We start from the raw sequence: 18314 nt of genomic DNA on the forward strand, positions 1-18314 counted from the left end.
CAGGAATTTTGTGTTATAAGAATTCAGTCCCTTTGTTAAGAGTTTTTTAGTAGTTACAAACGATTTTCTAAAAAAGTTGTAGGTAGGAACACTAATTTGAAAAATGTCTGTAAATTACCGTGACAAAATAAAACTTAATTTGTACTAGATTTTATCAGATGGATTAAGTAGAAGCCTGCCTTTTATAATTAGGTACTTAATTATAAAAGGCTGGCTTCTCGTTTTTATAATGTACCTATAACATAATTATCTCAATATCCTTAGTAACATGTACCTATTTATTTATAAGTTGATAAAAACAAAATTACTTAGATACCTTTACTGCTTTCAGATTATCAGTTACTCTCTATTGCCTTTCTAGCTTCGCGAATAATGCTCATATGAAATAACACAGCACTTTATTTTTGTTGAAACCCATTCTATATTATTTCAGGCTATATTTTGTTATTGTAGGGTAGGTGGATTGTACTCCCGGCGTTTCTCGATAGTAAATAAATGTAATTATTACGTAGGTAAACCTACTAGAATAATATGAAATATAATGTTGGAACGTGTGTTTCAATCTACAGAGATATTGCGCGATTGGTACAACATATTCATTTCATATAACTAAAAAGTAAGTACATCTTTGTAAAATACCATGGTTGCATTGAATAAATGATATGATATGATTTGATACCTATCTGGAAAAGACAGATTTCAATAACAGCATTATATTTATTAAATAGGTATACATATTTGTTATTTATAAATAAATAAATATTTATAGGACATTCTTACACAAATTGACTAAGTCCCACGGTAAGCCCAAGGAGCTAGGCTTGTGTTATGGGTACTCCGACAACGATATTTAAAATATATAAATACTTAAATACATAGAAAACACCCATGACTCAGAAACAAATATGTGTGCTCATCACACAAATAAATGCCCTTACCGGGATTCGAACCCAGGACCATCGGCTTCACAAGCAGGGTCACTACCCACTAGGCCAGACCGGTCGTCAAAACCGGTCGACAATATTATTATAATCGATAATTATTTTATAAAATACGTTCTAAGATAATATAGCAAAATGTAACATATCAAAAGAGATAAAACATATCAAATTAAATTCTAGAATTAAAAATATTTAGTCGAAATAACATCTGAATTTTTGTTCATAAACTTATTTAGGTACTTACCTGCCGTAGTTACATTTGCGGGGCTGGAAATTTGCATATATATATATATATATAAAGGATACGAGTACACTACCAGCCACCTCAAAAAATAATTAAAACTGTAAGCTCAGTACAAACCTTCATTAGCAGCAAGAGTACGGGTATAACAGTTGAATGTACTTGCTAGAGAAGTGCAGAGGTTCAGTGGCTGCCCCGCGATGCACCGGGAGTCGTTAACCCTGAACTTGCGTCATGCATAGCCCTAGAGGTATTCTATTTACTTTGCAGAATCACGTAATCCTTCTGTGGAGTTTATAAAAAGACTGCTTAGGGTTGACGCTCAAGAAATAACTTAGAGGATTGTAAATCTAGAAGACTGACAACCACTATACAACGCAGCGTGCCTTTTATCACTGTTGTAGATAGCACTAATTACTTATAAGCTTCGATTTTATTATAGCACCATTTCGAGAGCTGGTATAATAATATGGTGGCGCCAATAGGTATTTATTAATAGTAAGTGATACAGATACTTAAATATTTTAATTTGTGTTATTTCAAGTAGACACACTACTATTTAAACTATAAACCGAAATATTAAATGTCATATACGAAGGAAAAAAATACCTAAGGGTGTCCAAAGCTGAAATCGAACCAGCGTCCCCCGTTTACCGGACAGGTGCCTGAACCACTCGGCTATCCGGTCACTGGAGGCTTTGGTAATTTTTTTCTTCGTATATGACATTTATTTCGGTTTATAGTAAGACAACTTATAATATTAAGTAATAGATTTTAACCGAAAATATCTTACTTTTGAATCTTAGCGTCCCCCGTTTACCGGACAGGTGCCTGAACCACTCGGCTATCCGGTCACTGGAGGCTTTGGTAATTTTTTTCTTCGTATATGACATTTATTTCGGTTTATAGTAAGACAACTTATAATATTAAGTAATAGATTTTAACCGAAAATATCTTACTTTTGAATCTTATATTAAATGAACCACTGTGATTTTATTTCCAGTAATAATATTTTTTTAACAAAAGTAACACCCTGCAACGTTAGAAAAAAAATGCAGACCGTCGCCCTCTTTATGCTCCTGCCCATAAGTATACTATATTTTCCTCTAAATGAAAATGTTACTGAACAGCACCATTTTTACTTAAAAGGTATTCAAATACTCCCTAGGTTTCTAGTTATAATTGAAAACCTAATGGAATAGCGGTCTGCATCCCTGAAGCACAATCCTCATCATCATAACCATGATGAAACCTCTTAATTTGTGATCTTTCCTGAAATGGAATGAATCGAATATTAGAGAATACTATATAAAAAATACGAGTATGTAACACTAGAACACGAATATGATAGCTTGGTTTCATCCAATTTCTTCGAATATCAAGTTTTTCACAAAGAGCATAAGACCTTTAACCTAAATCCCTAATTAGGTAAATCTAATAAAGTCAAACAAATAATTTGGAGTTGCTGTGAAACAATATAGATTTAATCTAACTTTTCTTCGAAAACAAATAACATTATTATTTTTTAACAAGACATATGATAACGTAAAATAAGTTGACTAGATATTGAAAGATAAACTATACTTACAATCAGTGTTGGTCAACACGTTAATGCAATTAACCATTAACCAGTACAAATTGAACCGTAAACTAACTGTAACCGTCCGTTACGGTTTACGGTTTAGTTTGTACTGGTTAATGGTTAATTGCAATTAACGTTCAGCCAACACTGCTTACAGTTATTAGGTAAATTATGTTGAAGGATAACACACTGATATTATTTCCTTATGCATAGAGGGTTTTTAATAATCCAAATAGGCCAGTTAGTGAAATCAGAATCTATTAAACTATTAGCCGGATTGGTCTTTGTGACCCAGGAGGCCAACTTTGACGATAAAAAGTCGTTTATAGACGTGTGTATGTGTCCAAAAATGCCATATTAGCGGTAAATGTATGAATAATATTAGCTATGCAGACGACATGGTGCTGTTGAGTCCCTCGCCGGGAGGACTTGAAATACTGTTAAAGGTATGTGAGAAATATGCATGTAAACATGGTCTCAGATATAACGCTCTTAAAAGTGAACTTATGATTTTTGAGTGGGACGAAATGTCCCATCTGTTGTACCGCCGTTATATCGAAATGGCACACCCCTTAAACGAGTGACATGTGTCAAGTATCTAGGCCACTTAGTCAACGAAAATTTGCGTGACGACGCTGATATAGATAGGGAACATAGGACGCTGGCGATAAGAGCGAATATGGTAGCACATGGGTTCAAAGGTTGTACAGCTCAGGTCAAAATAACACTCTTTAGAGCCTACTGTACCTCTCTTTATACCTGCAGCTTATGGGCTAATTATTAGCAAAGATTGATCAGCGCCCTACGGGTTCAGTTCAACAACGCCTTCAGGGTGCTGTTGCGTCTGCCGCGCTTCTGCAGCGCATCAGGAATGTTCGCGGACGCGCAGGTAGACGGTCTCTTTGCTACAATAAGAAAGCGCGCCGCCGCGACGCGTCGCAGTGCTAGACAGTAGCAACAGTATCCTGAGTGTGATAGCGGGTAGGCTCGATAGTCGCTACATGCAGCACTGGTCGAACCTGCATCGTTCCTTAGCTTCGTATGAAATGTAGATAGTATACATATAGTAAGTTGAGTAATTAATTGTATCTAACATAGTTTTAAGTCCCTGCATGTACATGTTCGACTAACTTGTTATTGATTTCTGTGGTCCGAAATAAATGTTTTTTTTATTTATTTATTTTTTAAAGAAAATCCATGAAAATGTTTTGCCGCACTGAGGCAGGAATATTTTTCTGTATCCATTAACCGTAGTTACAGCCAAAGGCAAGGGGTTTTGTATAATAACTTTTAGTCCGTTTTCGTATGGTGCTTTTATGGCAAACTTAAGCTATGCGTCATAGTTTCAGATTTCCCTTATTGCCTCATTTGCATTAAACACCACGCTTACTGTTATACTGCATCAACCATTTGATCTACCATTTCAAGTACGGTTCCTGGATTTGTGTACCTACACAATCAAGACGCAAGTGCGAATGTGTGAGTTGTCATTTGTTGACAATGGCGGGTCCTGCCGTAAATCAATTTACCCTTTGGAGCCGCTCCTTTGTCGCCCACGTCTTGACCTTCCCGGCTTCCCGGTCAGCATTCAACACTGTGCAAATGACACCTCGGGGTTTCCGATAATTGGATTGGTTAGGATTATTTAATTTAAATTAAGAGTGGAATGTGTAAGTTATTTGTTAGTTTACTTTTGTACGGTACGGACACAGTATTACAAATAATTGTAACACTGTGGTACGGATATTAGTCGTAGACTATGTCTACGTGACAGCGTGATAAAACGGTGTCCGTCACTTTCTATCCCACGGTGTTAAAGTGACAGTTATTTTATCACGTGAATAAAGTCATCCATAATACGCATAATCTGTTTTTTTTTTATAAATAAATATTGGCGGACGATCTTACACAGTTCGACCTAGCCCCAAACTAAGCAAATCTTATACTATGGGTACTAGGCGACGATATACATACGTATATAGATAACTACATACATTAGAAAACAACAATGACTCAGGAACAAATATCTGTGTTCATCACACAAATAAATGCCCTTACCGGGATTCGAACCCGCGACCATCGGCTTCATAGGCAGCGTCACTACCCACTAGGCCAGACCGGTCATCTGTTATTTGTTATGGACATGATCTGCCAGTGTCAAAAATGACATTTTTTCAACCAGACACGGCCCTTTCGCCATTGACATATCTATAACAAATCCAGATCAAATTCATAACTTTATTACAATCAGAATAGGCCTCAGTAATCTATTTCTTCCAAACGCGTGGTGTTAAAAATAATAATGTATGAATTTGATAAATCCATCCATAATACGCCTGCAGCGCCTGCTGATATATATGGCAATCCGTGTCACTTAGCAAATGCAACTTAGAATTTGGTATTTGGATTCTTTGGATAGGTATTTAATAAATAAGATCATGAAAAAGTTTGGATAATTACAAACCTGAATGAATTTATCTCAAATGGACCTAAGCTGTCTGTAAATTTCTGCCTAATCAATGAGTTTACGAATTAAACAGTAGGTAATGTCCGTGTAGAAGAAAATTTTGTTGCAACCTCGTTTGTTTTATCTAACTACCTACTCGTCAACCATAAGACAGTTTGCTCATCAACCGACAAAAATACTATTTTTATAAGAATTTGGCGTGTTTAGAATGAAGACCTTGTAACTTGACAGCGTACTTGTTCAATCCAAATATTACAAGGTCTTACATAAGCGAGCATCGACGTGTAGGTTGAGTTGAACTACCGGTCAATTCGAACAACGTGATAATTACTAGATACGAGAACAATACGAGATCTAATCAGCTAGAGGAAATGGCGCCCGGGGCAGGCACCAAATTTGCGCCCCCCCCAACGTAGCCTGTAGACCCCCGTTCGACGCGGCGGGAACAATCAATGTTTTTGAAAATAATTTTATATTTTTCGCCCGTTTTGGCGCCCCCCCTTGGACGGCGCCCGAGGCACGTGCCCCCCCCCCAGCCCCCCCTTGTTACGCCACTGGATCTAATAGATACGTTATAGTTTAGTTCTCAACTAGTTATCTTTTGCAGTTCGATTCGAGAAACCAATTGTCGTTTCACGCTACAATTATTGTGACGTATTGGGATATTCATTAGATATCTATTGGATGTCTAAGTAATATCTTAAGCAAATCTTAAAGAGATCGTTCAAGAGGACATTCGGAATCGCGGAAATGTCAAAATTGACATGACTTTCTTAAATATCTCGTTATCATTTCTGTTTCATATCTAGTGCACATCTAGTTGATATCTAGGATCATTGTTCGAATTGGCCCGCCAGTGTCGCCGACCCTGGGCGGGCGAAGCCCTTTCTGCATACTACTACTATGCTAACTTATGTAATGGTTGCAACTGTTTTGACATGTCTTGTTTAGCATATCTTGAATATTTCGTAGTTTTTTATAGGGTAGAGTGGGGTTGATTGAACCACACGGAACTTCCACAATATTTTGATAACTAGGTACAACGAAATATGTATTTTTCGTGTACAAGTCTGCTTCAAGATTGAGTCGCATATTTAAAGCACTCGATTATCGTTGAAACTAACATAAATAGTATAAAATAATTATTACAGTGGCTCTGTGAGCTGAGGACCTCTCGAGCATAGCTTAAAACTCAATAAACGTATGGATCGGCCATTTTGAAAAAATTCCAGAAACGAATTGACAAAAAAAAATCTATTTAATCGTAATTTAATCATACGTAAGCATTTTTGCCCAATCCCAATGCCCATTTAAGCTGAAACGGAGATCTTCGCTAACGCTCGGTCAATAACTGGAAAATATGAGTACATACGTCCAAGTAAACAAGGGGCACGGTAGAGCGAGCATAAATAGTAAAAGAAGTTACTTTTTGACAATCGGGACAGGTGTCGATATTTGATTATTCACTTCAATAGGCGCCTTGAGTAAGGGCTCATTTTCCAATCTGTCAACATAATACGATGAGAGATCTGCTTGTAACAGTCAACAACAAATAAATTTATTCTCAATAAAGTTTTTTGTCAATAATTTAATTTTTCTTACAAGTTTTTATCGCTGGCTGTACTTTTCTTTCAACAGGCAACTATGTAATACTTATCGAGACAATTCTAACAAGCCGTTTCGTGGTTTTATCACAGAGTTTTTATGCCGACCTCTTGTGTCCAACATCAGATCAGCTCGATGGTACCATAATATTGCATTGTCACCCAGTGGGTCTAATTTAGCTTCTAGATACAGACAAAAGACACACAGACAAAAATTGCAAGTTGAATAAAAGCTTGTAAAAATATATCTCATTCATTTTAAAGTATCAAATACTAGACTAAAAAAGTAAACATACCAAAGCAGTCCGACGCTATCAGTCACCATCTTCAGTGCCACTCGGAGAACGTCGCTGGGGTGAACAGTCGGTTAACTAACCTATAACCGAGCGAGCGTTGACGTGAGACTTAGCCGGCGCCCACAAGCACAGAAGTTCCACTGTCTAACAAAAGTCATATTCTTTATCCAAATAGGCCTAGCAACAAGCACTTAAATTGTCAAGTTTTACAAATATTACCTTAATCTAAACCTCTTATAATCATCATCATCATCATCATGTCAGCCGATAGACGTTCACTGCTGCGGGCTTAGCACGGTAGCATTTTTATCGCCTGACACCATGCCTGTCACGTTCTAACAAGTAAGTAAGTGCGAAAGTGACAGGCATAGTGATAGGTGATAAAAATGCAACCATGCTGACATCGCTGGACATAGACCTCTTATAATGTTTAGATGTAAAGCTTTGATTGGAAATAATAGGCAAGATACTAAATTACAATTATAATACACATCAATTGTATTTTTTTCGTAGGTTGTTACGTTTTTATAAGAATTTCCGCGAGGTAGTGGTTTTGACGATTTATGCCAGAAAAGCAAAATGTCAGATTAGCAGGATGCCAGATTAGCAGAAAAAAATAGTAAAAAAGCCGATTTTCATGATATTTTTGTTATACTTCCAATATTAGTTAAGTAAAGAATTATAAATAAAGATCCAATATAATTGATCTAAAGTAATTTTTTTACGCCTAATTTTCATTTTCCTATTGACTGCTATTTTATTTCGCACAACTGTACCTACATACAGAGCGGAAAGCGACTTTGTTTTATACTATGTAGTGATATGTCAAACTCAATAATAAGAATTTCACAAAAGGATCGTCAAACACCAAAATTTTATAAAAAAATACTAGTCTAGAAACTTTTTAAAATAAAAATCTAAATGTCAAAAAATACGGATTACCTAATATAGGTATTCATTGGATTATCAATTTCATCATTGTTAACATAATAGTAAATAATTAATTATTTTCAATCACACTTAATCCCACGGTGTTTCATAATGCAATGTTCGACGAAAAAAATCGTGGCTGCATTCAAATAGTCTAACGCAGGTACCAAAGAGTAGGATTCTCTTAGGGTGTCCTAACCTCCAGTGTCAATTTGATTTGGTATTTTTGCGACATTCTGTATATCTATTTTGTAGGAAATTTTATATAGATTATTTACGCACCAGACTATTTTTGCTATGGTCTACCGTTTACGAGTTATTTATGAAAAACTAAAAAAAGGACCTTTAACCCTACCCTTTAGCTTCACACAAATTACGTAGACATTATTAGCGTATATGTCAGTTTTGACACTGTCAGTGACTCATCACGGGTACTGGTTAGCGTAACTAATTCTCCTATGAGTCGTGTGATGGTTGGATCAATTTGTTAAAAAAAAACCTAAGTTGACGTAAAGTCGCTTAAATGTAACCGAATGGTCAAATAACTAATTAGTTCGTATATTTCGTCAAGTTGGCCAGAGATTGATGCTTGAGTTGCACAGAACAAAGTCTAATTTACACGGTAAATTTAACAATATAGGAGGTTGTTGAAGTTATCCTCAGAATGCAGTTGCATTTCATGCTCGACGGGGCGCTGAACCGTTTAGACAATCTCTGCTTCGGTTCAATTCATGGTGAATGGTGATTTAGAGAACGGAGCAATTCGTTGATGTGGACTTATTTAGAGATTGAATCGGAATTGGTCATTGTTTTGATACTTAATGTACAACGGAAAGTAGATATGTGATATTTCTGTATTATTTATTAGTTGCAATACTTGCAATTAAGTCCAGTTGCACCAATTACAATCCTACGAGTATGAGTCCTCTCGTTTAGTACAATTTTAGTAAACATGATGTTAGGCACAAAAACATATATGTAATAATTCTTCGGACGGACAGGCATATATACTAGAATACCCAAGAAGTTACTCGTAATTATTCTGTAGTTAAATAATTTAAAAGTGGAAAAACGTCAATGTGGAAATATATATCGTTTGCAGATAATTCTGCTGGAAAGGATCTTTATTTACATACAAGATATATACAGTGGTGCTACGTAAACGAAATTAATAACTAGCTTAAATCTATAATAGGCCCTTGAGGCATTGTACCAAGGATGCTGGCGGTATTCCCTCGCTGTATCGCAACGCTGATACGTTGTGCGACGAAGCCGCCAGCTCTTCGGTCACCAGTTACGTCAACCAGACAATTAGATAATTCTGCTTAGATAATTCAAAAATTAATTTAAGTAGTTAACTAACTAATATTGCTCAGCGACCCATAGAGGGTCTTAGCTATCGAAACAAGAGCACGCCTCTTTTCCCGATCCTGCGCCGTTTCCTGCCAATTATCGGCTTAAAACTGACGCAGATCCGCTTCCACACTGTTTCTCCAGCAGTATCTAGGCCGACCTACCGGGGGGCCACCAGTCGGTCTTCCTAAGTACGCCCTCTTGGCAGTCTGATCCTCTCCCATTCTTAATAGGTGACCGAACCACCGAAGCCTGTGGGATTTCGTTTCGCCGCGCTGATGATATTGGGACCGCCCACCCACTCTTCGATTTCGGCATTCTTCATTATCCTCCACGTGCCGTTGTCTCTCTTTATAGGTCCCAGGATCTTACGAAAGTCGTTAAGTCGTTAGTTAAATGTTTAAAAATATTTATCAGTACGGTTTTTACTCACTATTATTTTTAGTCGCTTTTGGCGACATGTTTCGGATTCTTTGGGAATCCATCCTCAGGCACGAGTTTTGAAATATGTCTCACGATAGTTTAAGTGCGATGTTTAAAAATGTTTGAAAAAGTCTGTTTTGGCCATAAAACGTCCACGTAGCCGAATATGCAAAAATTTCGCATGTTTTGATGTTACATGGGGCCTACCCTAAACAACCTATTTAATATCTAAAATCATTTACCTACGGAAAAAAGTACTTTTGGTATATTTCGAAAATAAATAGGTAGTAAAGTTTAGTTGCTTCCACGCGCAAAGAGGCTTAAAGCGAAATAATTAATTATCCAGAATGAAGCGGCGGCTTACGCGGCGCAATAATTAATAACTGAACTAATTATTAATTAATTGTATTCAATAAGTAATTAAATTTTTTAAACGGGTGGCCGAGCTGCGCCTGTAACCTTTTACTTGATTGGATTTGAATAAAAAAGGATTTGCAAGTAATTAAAGGTCAATTATCCTTTTTGTAATGGCACCATATTTCAAAAATGTGATATAAATCACTAATAGGATATAAATCGTCTTTTTCAAACATTTTGGCTGATTAGATATCGATGTTTTCTATGGAACATTCAACATTATTTTCGGGATTTACGGGTTGGTCTTAACGTATAAGTTATTATAGTACGAATAAGCGGCTCAGGCGCCCAATGTCCATGTGGGACGACTCCCCAAACAATGGAACAAATGCTATCTTGCCCGGCGTGCCCGCACAGTCTCAAAGTCTGAAACCACCAACCGAGAAGAAGAAGCAGATAGTAGGAATGCTCGTTTACCTGACAGAGTAAGATTATAGGTGGAATTATTATAAAGTACTTCCTGGTCAGGCTTTACACAATAGGATGGAAGTAAAAAAAAAAACCGGCCAAGTGCGAGTCGGACTCGCGTTCCAAGGGTTCCGTACATTACACAATTTAAACAATGTGTTTTTATGTAAAACGTGAGTAAAATGTCATTAAAAAATCCGTAGGGGTCGGATCAAATCTAAGTAATTAAGTCCGACTCACGCTTGACTGCAATTTCTAATAGGTTTTCCTGTAAGCTATAGGTGAAGATCTATTTTGCGTATTTTTTTCAAAATTTTAGACCCAGTAGTTTCGGAGATAAAGGGGGGAGAATGGTCATTTTTTGCCTATTTTTTTGAATAACTTCTAAATTGTTTATCCTAAAATTATAAAAAAATATATTTGAGATTCTCACAGTAAGCTCTTTCATTTAATATATAACACGATACAGTTTGAATACTTTATTTTATAATTTTCTCATTTACCCCTCAAAAGTGGCCCCCATGTTTAAAATTCATTTGTTTACGTTACATGTCCGTCTTTGGGCCACAAACTTACATATGTATACCAAATTTCAACTTAATTGGTCCAGTAGTTTCGGAGAAAATAGGCTGTGAGCCTGTGACAGACGGACAAATAGACAGACAGACAGACAGACAGACGCACAAGTGATCCTATAAGGGTTCCGTTTTTTCCTTTTGGGTACGGAACCCTAAAAAACATCCCACTTTATACATATATATATATATACTCATTTCAAATTGCAGCATTCTAGCATTAACACTACTAACAGAGCAACACCTCTGACAGACAGATGGACACATAAACAGCCGGACTTGTCGAAACTATAAGGGTTCGTAGTTGACTACGGAACCCTAAAAAATATCTTTATCGTAGATTTTTATAAATATATTTCCGTGAACCTTTTTGTGAACCATCTACTCTTCATCCACCTATTCGTACCTATCAAAACTGTCAGACGGAAATTGCGTTTGTGACGTTGTCAAATTAGAATATTACATTATTATATCAGAATATTAAATTATAGATTCCAAGAGAAATTACGAAGCTTTATTGCTATTAGAAATATTTTCAATTATTTACTATATATAGTTACAAAAAAAAATAATGGCTGACCAACAAAGAAAAAGTAGATTATCTATACACGAAGGCGCAAGCAAAGCAGCCCTTGCAGAGAAATCATTCAGCAAGTTGAAGATGAGGCGGCAATCTTACGGCTTCGGGAGGGTGCCTGGTATTACAGCGGCTGGGCCTAGAACCTCACAGGTATGATCAGCTTTAACAGTTTTGAATGATTAACGGTTAGTTTCACTAAACTTATATTGACCGGGATATAGACCGTGATTACCTTTTGTACCATAGACATAGTATATAATAGTAGTTATAGACATGAAACTGAGCGACCAGGGGTAAGAGAAAGACATATTCATGTATTGACAGGTTAATGTATGGCAGCACAATCCTTTTTCTATTTCACTCTTATAAATTTCGGTATTTCGCCATCGCCTCCTACCTGCCATAACCCGACCATGAAAAAAAACCCGGTCCGTGGTAAGGACAAAGCATGGCATTATTTTCTCTTTCCTCTTATAGGAATCGCAATAAGACTATCTTTCTCTATCAAAGAGTGTCAGGCCCTTGTTTTGTACCCACCCGTGAACATGATGCATGTAACTGCGTCGAAATATCGGGAACTCATAAATAATACAAAAGATAATCACGGTCAATATCCCGGTCAATATAAGTCTAGATTCACGGTTAGTTTCACTAGACTTATATTGACCGGGATATGGACCGTGATTACCTTTTATATTGTCTTTGAGCCCCCGATATTTCGACGCAGTTACATGCATCTTGTTCAAGGGTAGCTGAAGACAGCGGGTGGGTGTCAAAGTTGTGTAGACCCCGCTTGGTCTACCCTCATTCGTGCGCGTCGGCTGCGTTCGCTTTCAACGTTACCGGCGGTCGCATTCACACTCGTTGGTCTGTCCAAACACACTACACTCTCAGTGACTAAATATCGGGAGCTCAAAAACAATACAAAAGGTAATCACGGTCCATATTCCGGTCAATATAAGTCTAAGATCAGCTTTGTTACCTTACCTGATGGAAACTATGATTTGAGTACAGTCAGTTGTGCAGCTGCACAGAGAAAGCTTGACAGTAGCGGTGAGTTCTTCAAAATGTCCGGCACATACTCGTAGTCTGTCTGAACAATAAATATTGGTTATTTTTTGAACAATTTCTGTTGTTGACTGTACTTATAACAATATTTTAATAATGTCTTAATATTTATTTGTGCAACAAGAGGAAAGTTGGTTTTTATTGCGACTCAAAAACACCAGATGTAAAATAACTTTGCTCTCGTGTGACACATATAATTTTTCACCTCAGTAGTGAGCACATATTAAAGGTTAAAATGTATTTCGAATTTGTAATAGACCCCGAAGTATGAAGTGGCAGTTCATGGCCTTCACTAAATTAAAAAGCTACTTTGTTTCACTGAAGTACTAACTACTTTGTTTCGACGAAAGTCGCACTTCCGTCACTCTCTGGAGTGACGAAAGTAGGCTTGTACAATCCATTGACTAATTCTGATTATTTAACAGTGCAGTAGTAGTAAAACCATAAATAATATAAATTACACCTAGTACTAGTACTTATCCCATTTATTTTGCGTGTTTATCAAGAATATTTGTCAAGCAAAAAGGTACCACATTGTCGCTTACCATAAGGACGAAATTTGCTTGTATCTTTATACGAATAACCTTTTTTTTTTTTTTTTTTTTTTTTGTCGGAGTGGGAATGCACTTACGCACGGTGTGTGGGACTCGCCGCTCCTTTTCCCTCTCTTGGCGAGAGGGGGGGAGAACTGGCCCTACCCACTAAACCCACTCCGGCGTTTCAACCTCTTGGCCGTTCGTGAGAAGAGCGTCCTTATGGCACGCGACAATGTGGTACATTGTTCTTAAAAAAGACATTTGTTCCTGAGTCCTATACTCATGTTTCTTATGTATTCGAGTATTTGTATTCATTGTTTATTTATTTCTAGACAAAGTAACACAATGTAAATATATAGGTTTTCGTTTCTGCGCTGTTACTTAACGCGTCTTTTTTCCAGTTGGGCATTGAATTCAAGCGGCCCGCCTTGATGTATTTCCCGACGTACCAGCTTGAGCCCTCACACAAAGTCAAAGATTTTGAGGTCCAGAAGATCATTGACGTGTTGCTCGATGAAAACTTTACAGGCCATAAGTATAATGTTCAGGTAATATGTTCTGCTAGTAGGCCATTAGACCGATTCTGATTATAATATTTGTTAAGGTTTTGATCTTGTGACGATACTACCTTGACGATCTCACGCTGATTAGTGCACAAAAAAATATATAATGAAATCTGTTTATTTCAATTTAACAAAATGAAACATTTCTTAAACCTAGTTACAATATTTAATATTTTATTAACCACAGTGCGAGGGACTTATTTTCTAGTCTTATATTCAAATAATATTTATACATGTTTATGTAAATATATTATAATTGTGTGCTTTTTCGCTATTTATTACTTATTATTCTTGTACTTATGCTACTCAGTTTTTTTTAATTATATATTTTAACTTGTAATACTCTATTAGGAAAGCTGTTTAGAATAGTAGGTACTTAAATATAGATAAAGGCGCGAAATTTAATTTTCTATGGGGCGAAAACCCTTTTCAAAAAAAAAAACATTTATTGTAGGTACACAAAAATATTTACAGGGTTGTTAAGATTAACTTAAATTAAACACAGTTGACAAAATGTACCTGGCATAGAAAAATACAGTCAGGTTACTCTGGTTCCTACACTAGGCTTAGCCTGTCTCGTAGGTAACCCAGACTCGAATGAGTTTATACAATTAATTAACATAACTTAAAGCCTATAAGAAGAGGAGATAGAAAACAGAATTAATTTCACATTTTTTCGGCAATTTTTTTTTAAATTTGCCGCTTTCTGCTACTGACGGAAATTGCTTGACAGACTATATGAATTCCAGACTCTATTGCCATATTCATTATTAGTTTTTGGGACTTTAAAATGAGGTTCATTGGGGAGTTGTATCATTATGCAGTTATTCACATCTTATAATCTAATGCTTCAGATAAATACACACATTTTTATCGCACTGTGGATAACTGACATTCTCCGAACATTTAATTTTTCTCGTTTGACGTTCAAAACTTGGACGTGATAACTGTTTGTGCCTACTTATCTAGGCAAGGCTGTGCCCTTGTAGCATTATGTAATTATGACGCTTGTTTTATGTGTTCAACCTTTGTGTAATCCTATTTTGTGGTACTCGCACAAAACATTTAGCCAAGTACTTACTTACTTAAATAGTGAGTGCAAACCTTCTCACAGCTCAATTGCTCTAATAATTTTTGTTAGATAACAGTGGAAAAAAATATCCAAAATTGTACATGACCAACATTGCGTAACAAAGGGTTGAAGTCTACTACTATCCTTTATATACAGTTATTCGTTACAACTTAAATTTAGATAATTTTAATCTTATTTTATAATTAACAAAATGATAAATTAAACAAAACATCGTGAATTTTTCTAGGAATCTCCGGCACTAGCCTTGCGTCTATCATGCGAGATCATGCGCGAGATGAAAACCATGGAATACCATAGATATCGCTTCATAGTCGTCGCCACCATTTACCAGCGTCGTGCCCAGTGTTACAACAACGCCATAACCTTCCTCTGGGACCACGACAGAGACACCTATGTCGACGTGCAGCGAGTAACCACCACCGCCGGTATCCAGGTCACTGCGTTCGCTATCTATCTTGATTAAAGCTCACTTAACCTCCCTTTTATATTTATGATGACGGGATACATTGTTTCAACCCCTGTTTACGGACTTGTAACCACAAAGCGGTCATGTATTAAGGCGAGGTCACTTGACGGCTGTTGGTTACTTGAGACGGACAGATGTTAATGAGGTTAGTTGATTAATTTACTTCTAGTTTGTGTATTTATTCAATATTGCAAATAAAGCACTTTGGAATTCAAACTAGTTATTGAATTACCTCCTATGTAGGATCTAAACAAACATGGGCACGTCCTTGAAACGTTCAAATGTAAAACTCATGGCACCCGAACAAGACCTATTTGCCAAACTTATAACAACGGACAAACACTGAACAACCCGATCTAAAGTCAATATTAGAACGAGCTTAAGTGAATTAGTGGAGAGGCAACTTAAGATCTTGTAGAAGGGAAAGTCCGGATATTTGACTTTAGCTTTTGATTTGTAACCGGTGACCGGAACTCTCTGGGTAAGTTTCATCCGATTGTGGAAGTGTGAGAGTTCTGTTTGTGTTTCAGCCTTGCCAAATTGATAAACACTGTTTAGAGCATACGACGTATATATATATATAGTGGAAGCTTGATACCTAAAAGGGATAAGTAGGTTAGGTCAAGTTATATTTTAATGTGTTTCGGCTGTCAACCTAAGGCATCGAGGCTTGTATCATGTATAACATTTTTTTTAAGTAGCTTCCAGCCTGGCTGTAAAGATATAAAGATGCAAATGTCGAGACCTGTCTTCAAAATCAAGATCATGTTCGAAGATGTAACCACGCCTTATTTATACAGTTTCAAGAAGTAATTCTAAAAAACAAACCCATATTTATTATTTACTCATTTTACGATGTCTTAAATAAACATTACACCAATTTCAAATTAACATTCCAGTTTTGATAATACCAACGAAGCACTTACCATTTCGCGCGATTAAAGATCTGCAAGCTTGTACCTAATACGTAAATAAAAAATGAACAAAGTCTAGCCAGGACTTCCAGCTTGATAGTTCACATAAATAGAAGTTAGTAGAAACAATTTAAGAGTACACCCAAGTGAGAAAATTGAAAGACTACTAACATCTGAACGAGGTTCAGCGCAATCTCCGTTTCAATTTCGTTTCCTTTAAAATTCATACCTTCATTCGAAGTATTCTCGCAATTGGTTACCGGGCATATTTCTTCTCAATTCGCATGAGAAGTAGTAATGAGATTGTTTTCTAGCAATCTTGAGATGAAATTAACTGCGTAAAGCAATCCTTATAAATGTTTTATAAATTAGATAGGACAAAAAAAATACCAAACTTGATAAGTGTTTACGTAAAAGACTCATAGTGTTGTGTTCCTGCCGGTGAGTAAGGTTGCCAGAGCTCGAGGGAGAGGAGTGTTAGGGTCGGCAACGCGCATGTAACTCCTCTGGAGTTGCAGGCGTACATAGGCTACGGAGACTGCTTAACATCAGGTGGGCCGTATGCTTGTTTGCCACCGACGTAGTATAAAAAAAAAAAAAGAATTTAGGTAAGTATAGATACATAGGTACGTGCTTTTTTTACTTAAAATTGAGCATTCTTGACTTCCGAAGAGGTATACTCATATTTTTAATAAGTACCTATAAATGAGCAATAAATTATGGCGTTATCTTGAAACTTCGTCATTAACCTCACCTTTTCCAAACAATATTTATATCTTAAATTTTGGTAATTGTCTCTATATATTTACGAATAAAACATCTAATGTAATACCTAAACTTGATCCCTTATACACACACAACTGAGCACATAGTGTAAGTTCACAGCGGACTAAATCCGGTTTAATCAAGCGAACTGGGTTAACAGCTACAATGCGGCCTATTACACGATGCACTAAATCAAGCCAGCAACATCCATGAGACCGATTCTCATTTACCAATTTTTATGGTTTTCATCTCATTTTTATACGACCTTGAGAGCATTTTCACATTGTCCGATCCGATATAAGAATAAGAAAAAGAATAAAGAAAAAGCCTTAATAACATTAGATATTATGCTGTGGCCCCACACTAGGCTATGCCTGTCACGTGGTAGCCGGATTCGCAATATACAACCAAAGGTTAAGTAAAAAACTAGGTGACATTAATAGAAGTAATAATTAAAGAAATTATGTAATTTAAAGAGCTACAGAGATTGTTAGCATACGTAAGTGATTAGGTGACGACCTTCAGCAGCATTTCAGTTTGACTGTAGTTAAGACCTTTCAACCAGTTCTTAATTACGAATTTTTCTTTAAGAGTAGATTTTTTGACCACTGTATTGTACCTATAAATATACGGATGCAGGGAGTTAGGCAAACGCCTCGCGAATACGGATTTTTTGATGGGAGTAGGAATTTTGAAGATTCGATTACGGATTAGGGTAAGATATTCTTCGGAATTTATAGTATTTAGGGTTCCGTACCCAAAGGGTAAAAACGGGACCCTATTACTAAGAATCCGCTGTCCGTCTCTCCGTCCGTCTGTCCGTCTGTCACCAGGCTGTATCTCACGCATGAACCGTGATAGCTAGACAGTTGACATTTTCACAGATGATGTATTTCTGTTGCCGCTATAACAACAAATACTACAAACAGAATAATATAAATATTTAAATGGGGCTCCCATACAACAAACGTGATTTTTTTGCTGTTTTTTCCGTAATGGTACGAAACCCTTCGTGCGCGAGTCCGACTCGCACTTGGCCGGTTTTTTCGATGCACGTGAGTTGCAACTCGTAGGATCAATAATTGCCTCACA

The 18314-nt window shown here is 36.7% G+C and overlaps 1 protein-coding gene across 1 annotated transcript; it reads left to right on the forward strand.

The window, feature by feature from the left end:
• The first annotated feature begins 11780 nt into the window (after nucleotides 1-11780).
• On the forward strand, nucleotides 11781-15630 carry LOC134742563 (dynein light chain Tctex-type protein 2B-like). The gene is made up of 3 exons (XM_063675776.1): nucleotides 11781-11967; nucleotides 13823-13969; nucleotides 15304-15630. Exons 1-3 carry the CDS (start codon nucleotides 11809-11811, stop codon nucleotides 15538-15540), a joined length of 543 nt encoding a protein of 180 aa, XP_063531846.1. The 5' UTR covers nucleotides 11781-11808; the 3' UTR covers nucleotides 15541-15630.
• The last annotated feature ends 2684 nt before the right edge of the window (nucleotides 15631-18314 follow it).

Source organism: Cydia strobilella, chromosome 6 (genome assembly GCF_947568885.1).
Source record: "Cydia strobilella chromosome 6, ilCydStro3.1, whole genome shotgun sequence".
Lineage (NCBI taxonomy): Eukaryota > Metazoa > Arthropoda > Insecta > Lepidoptera > Tortricidae > Cydia > Cydia strobilella.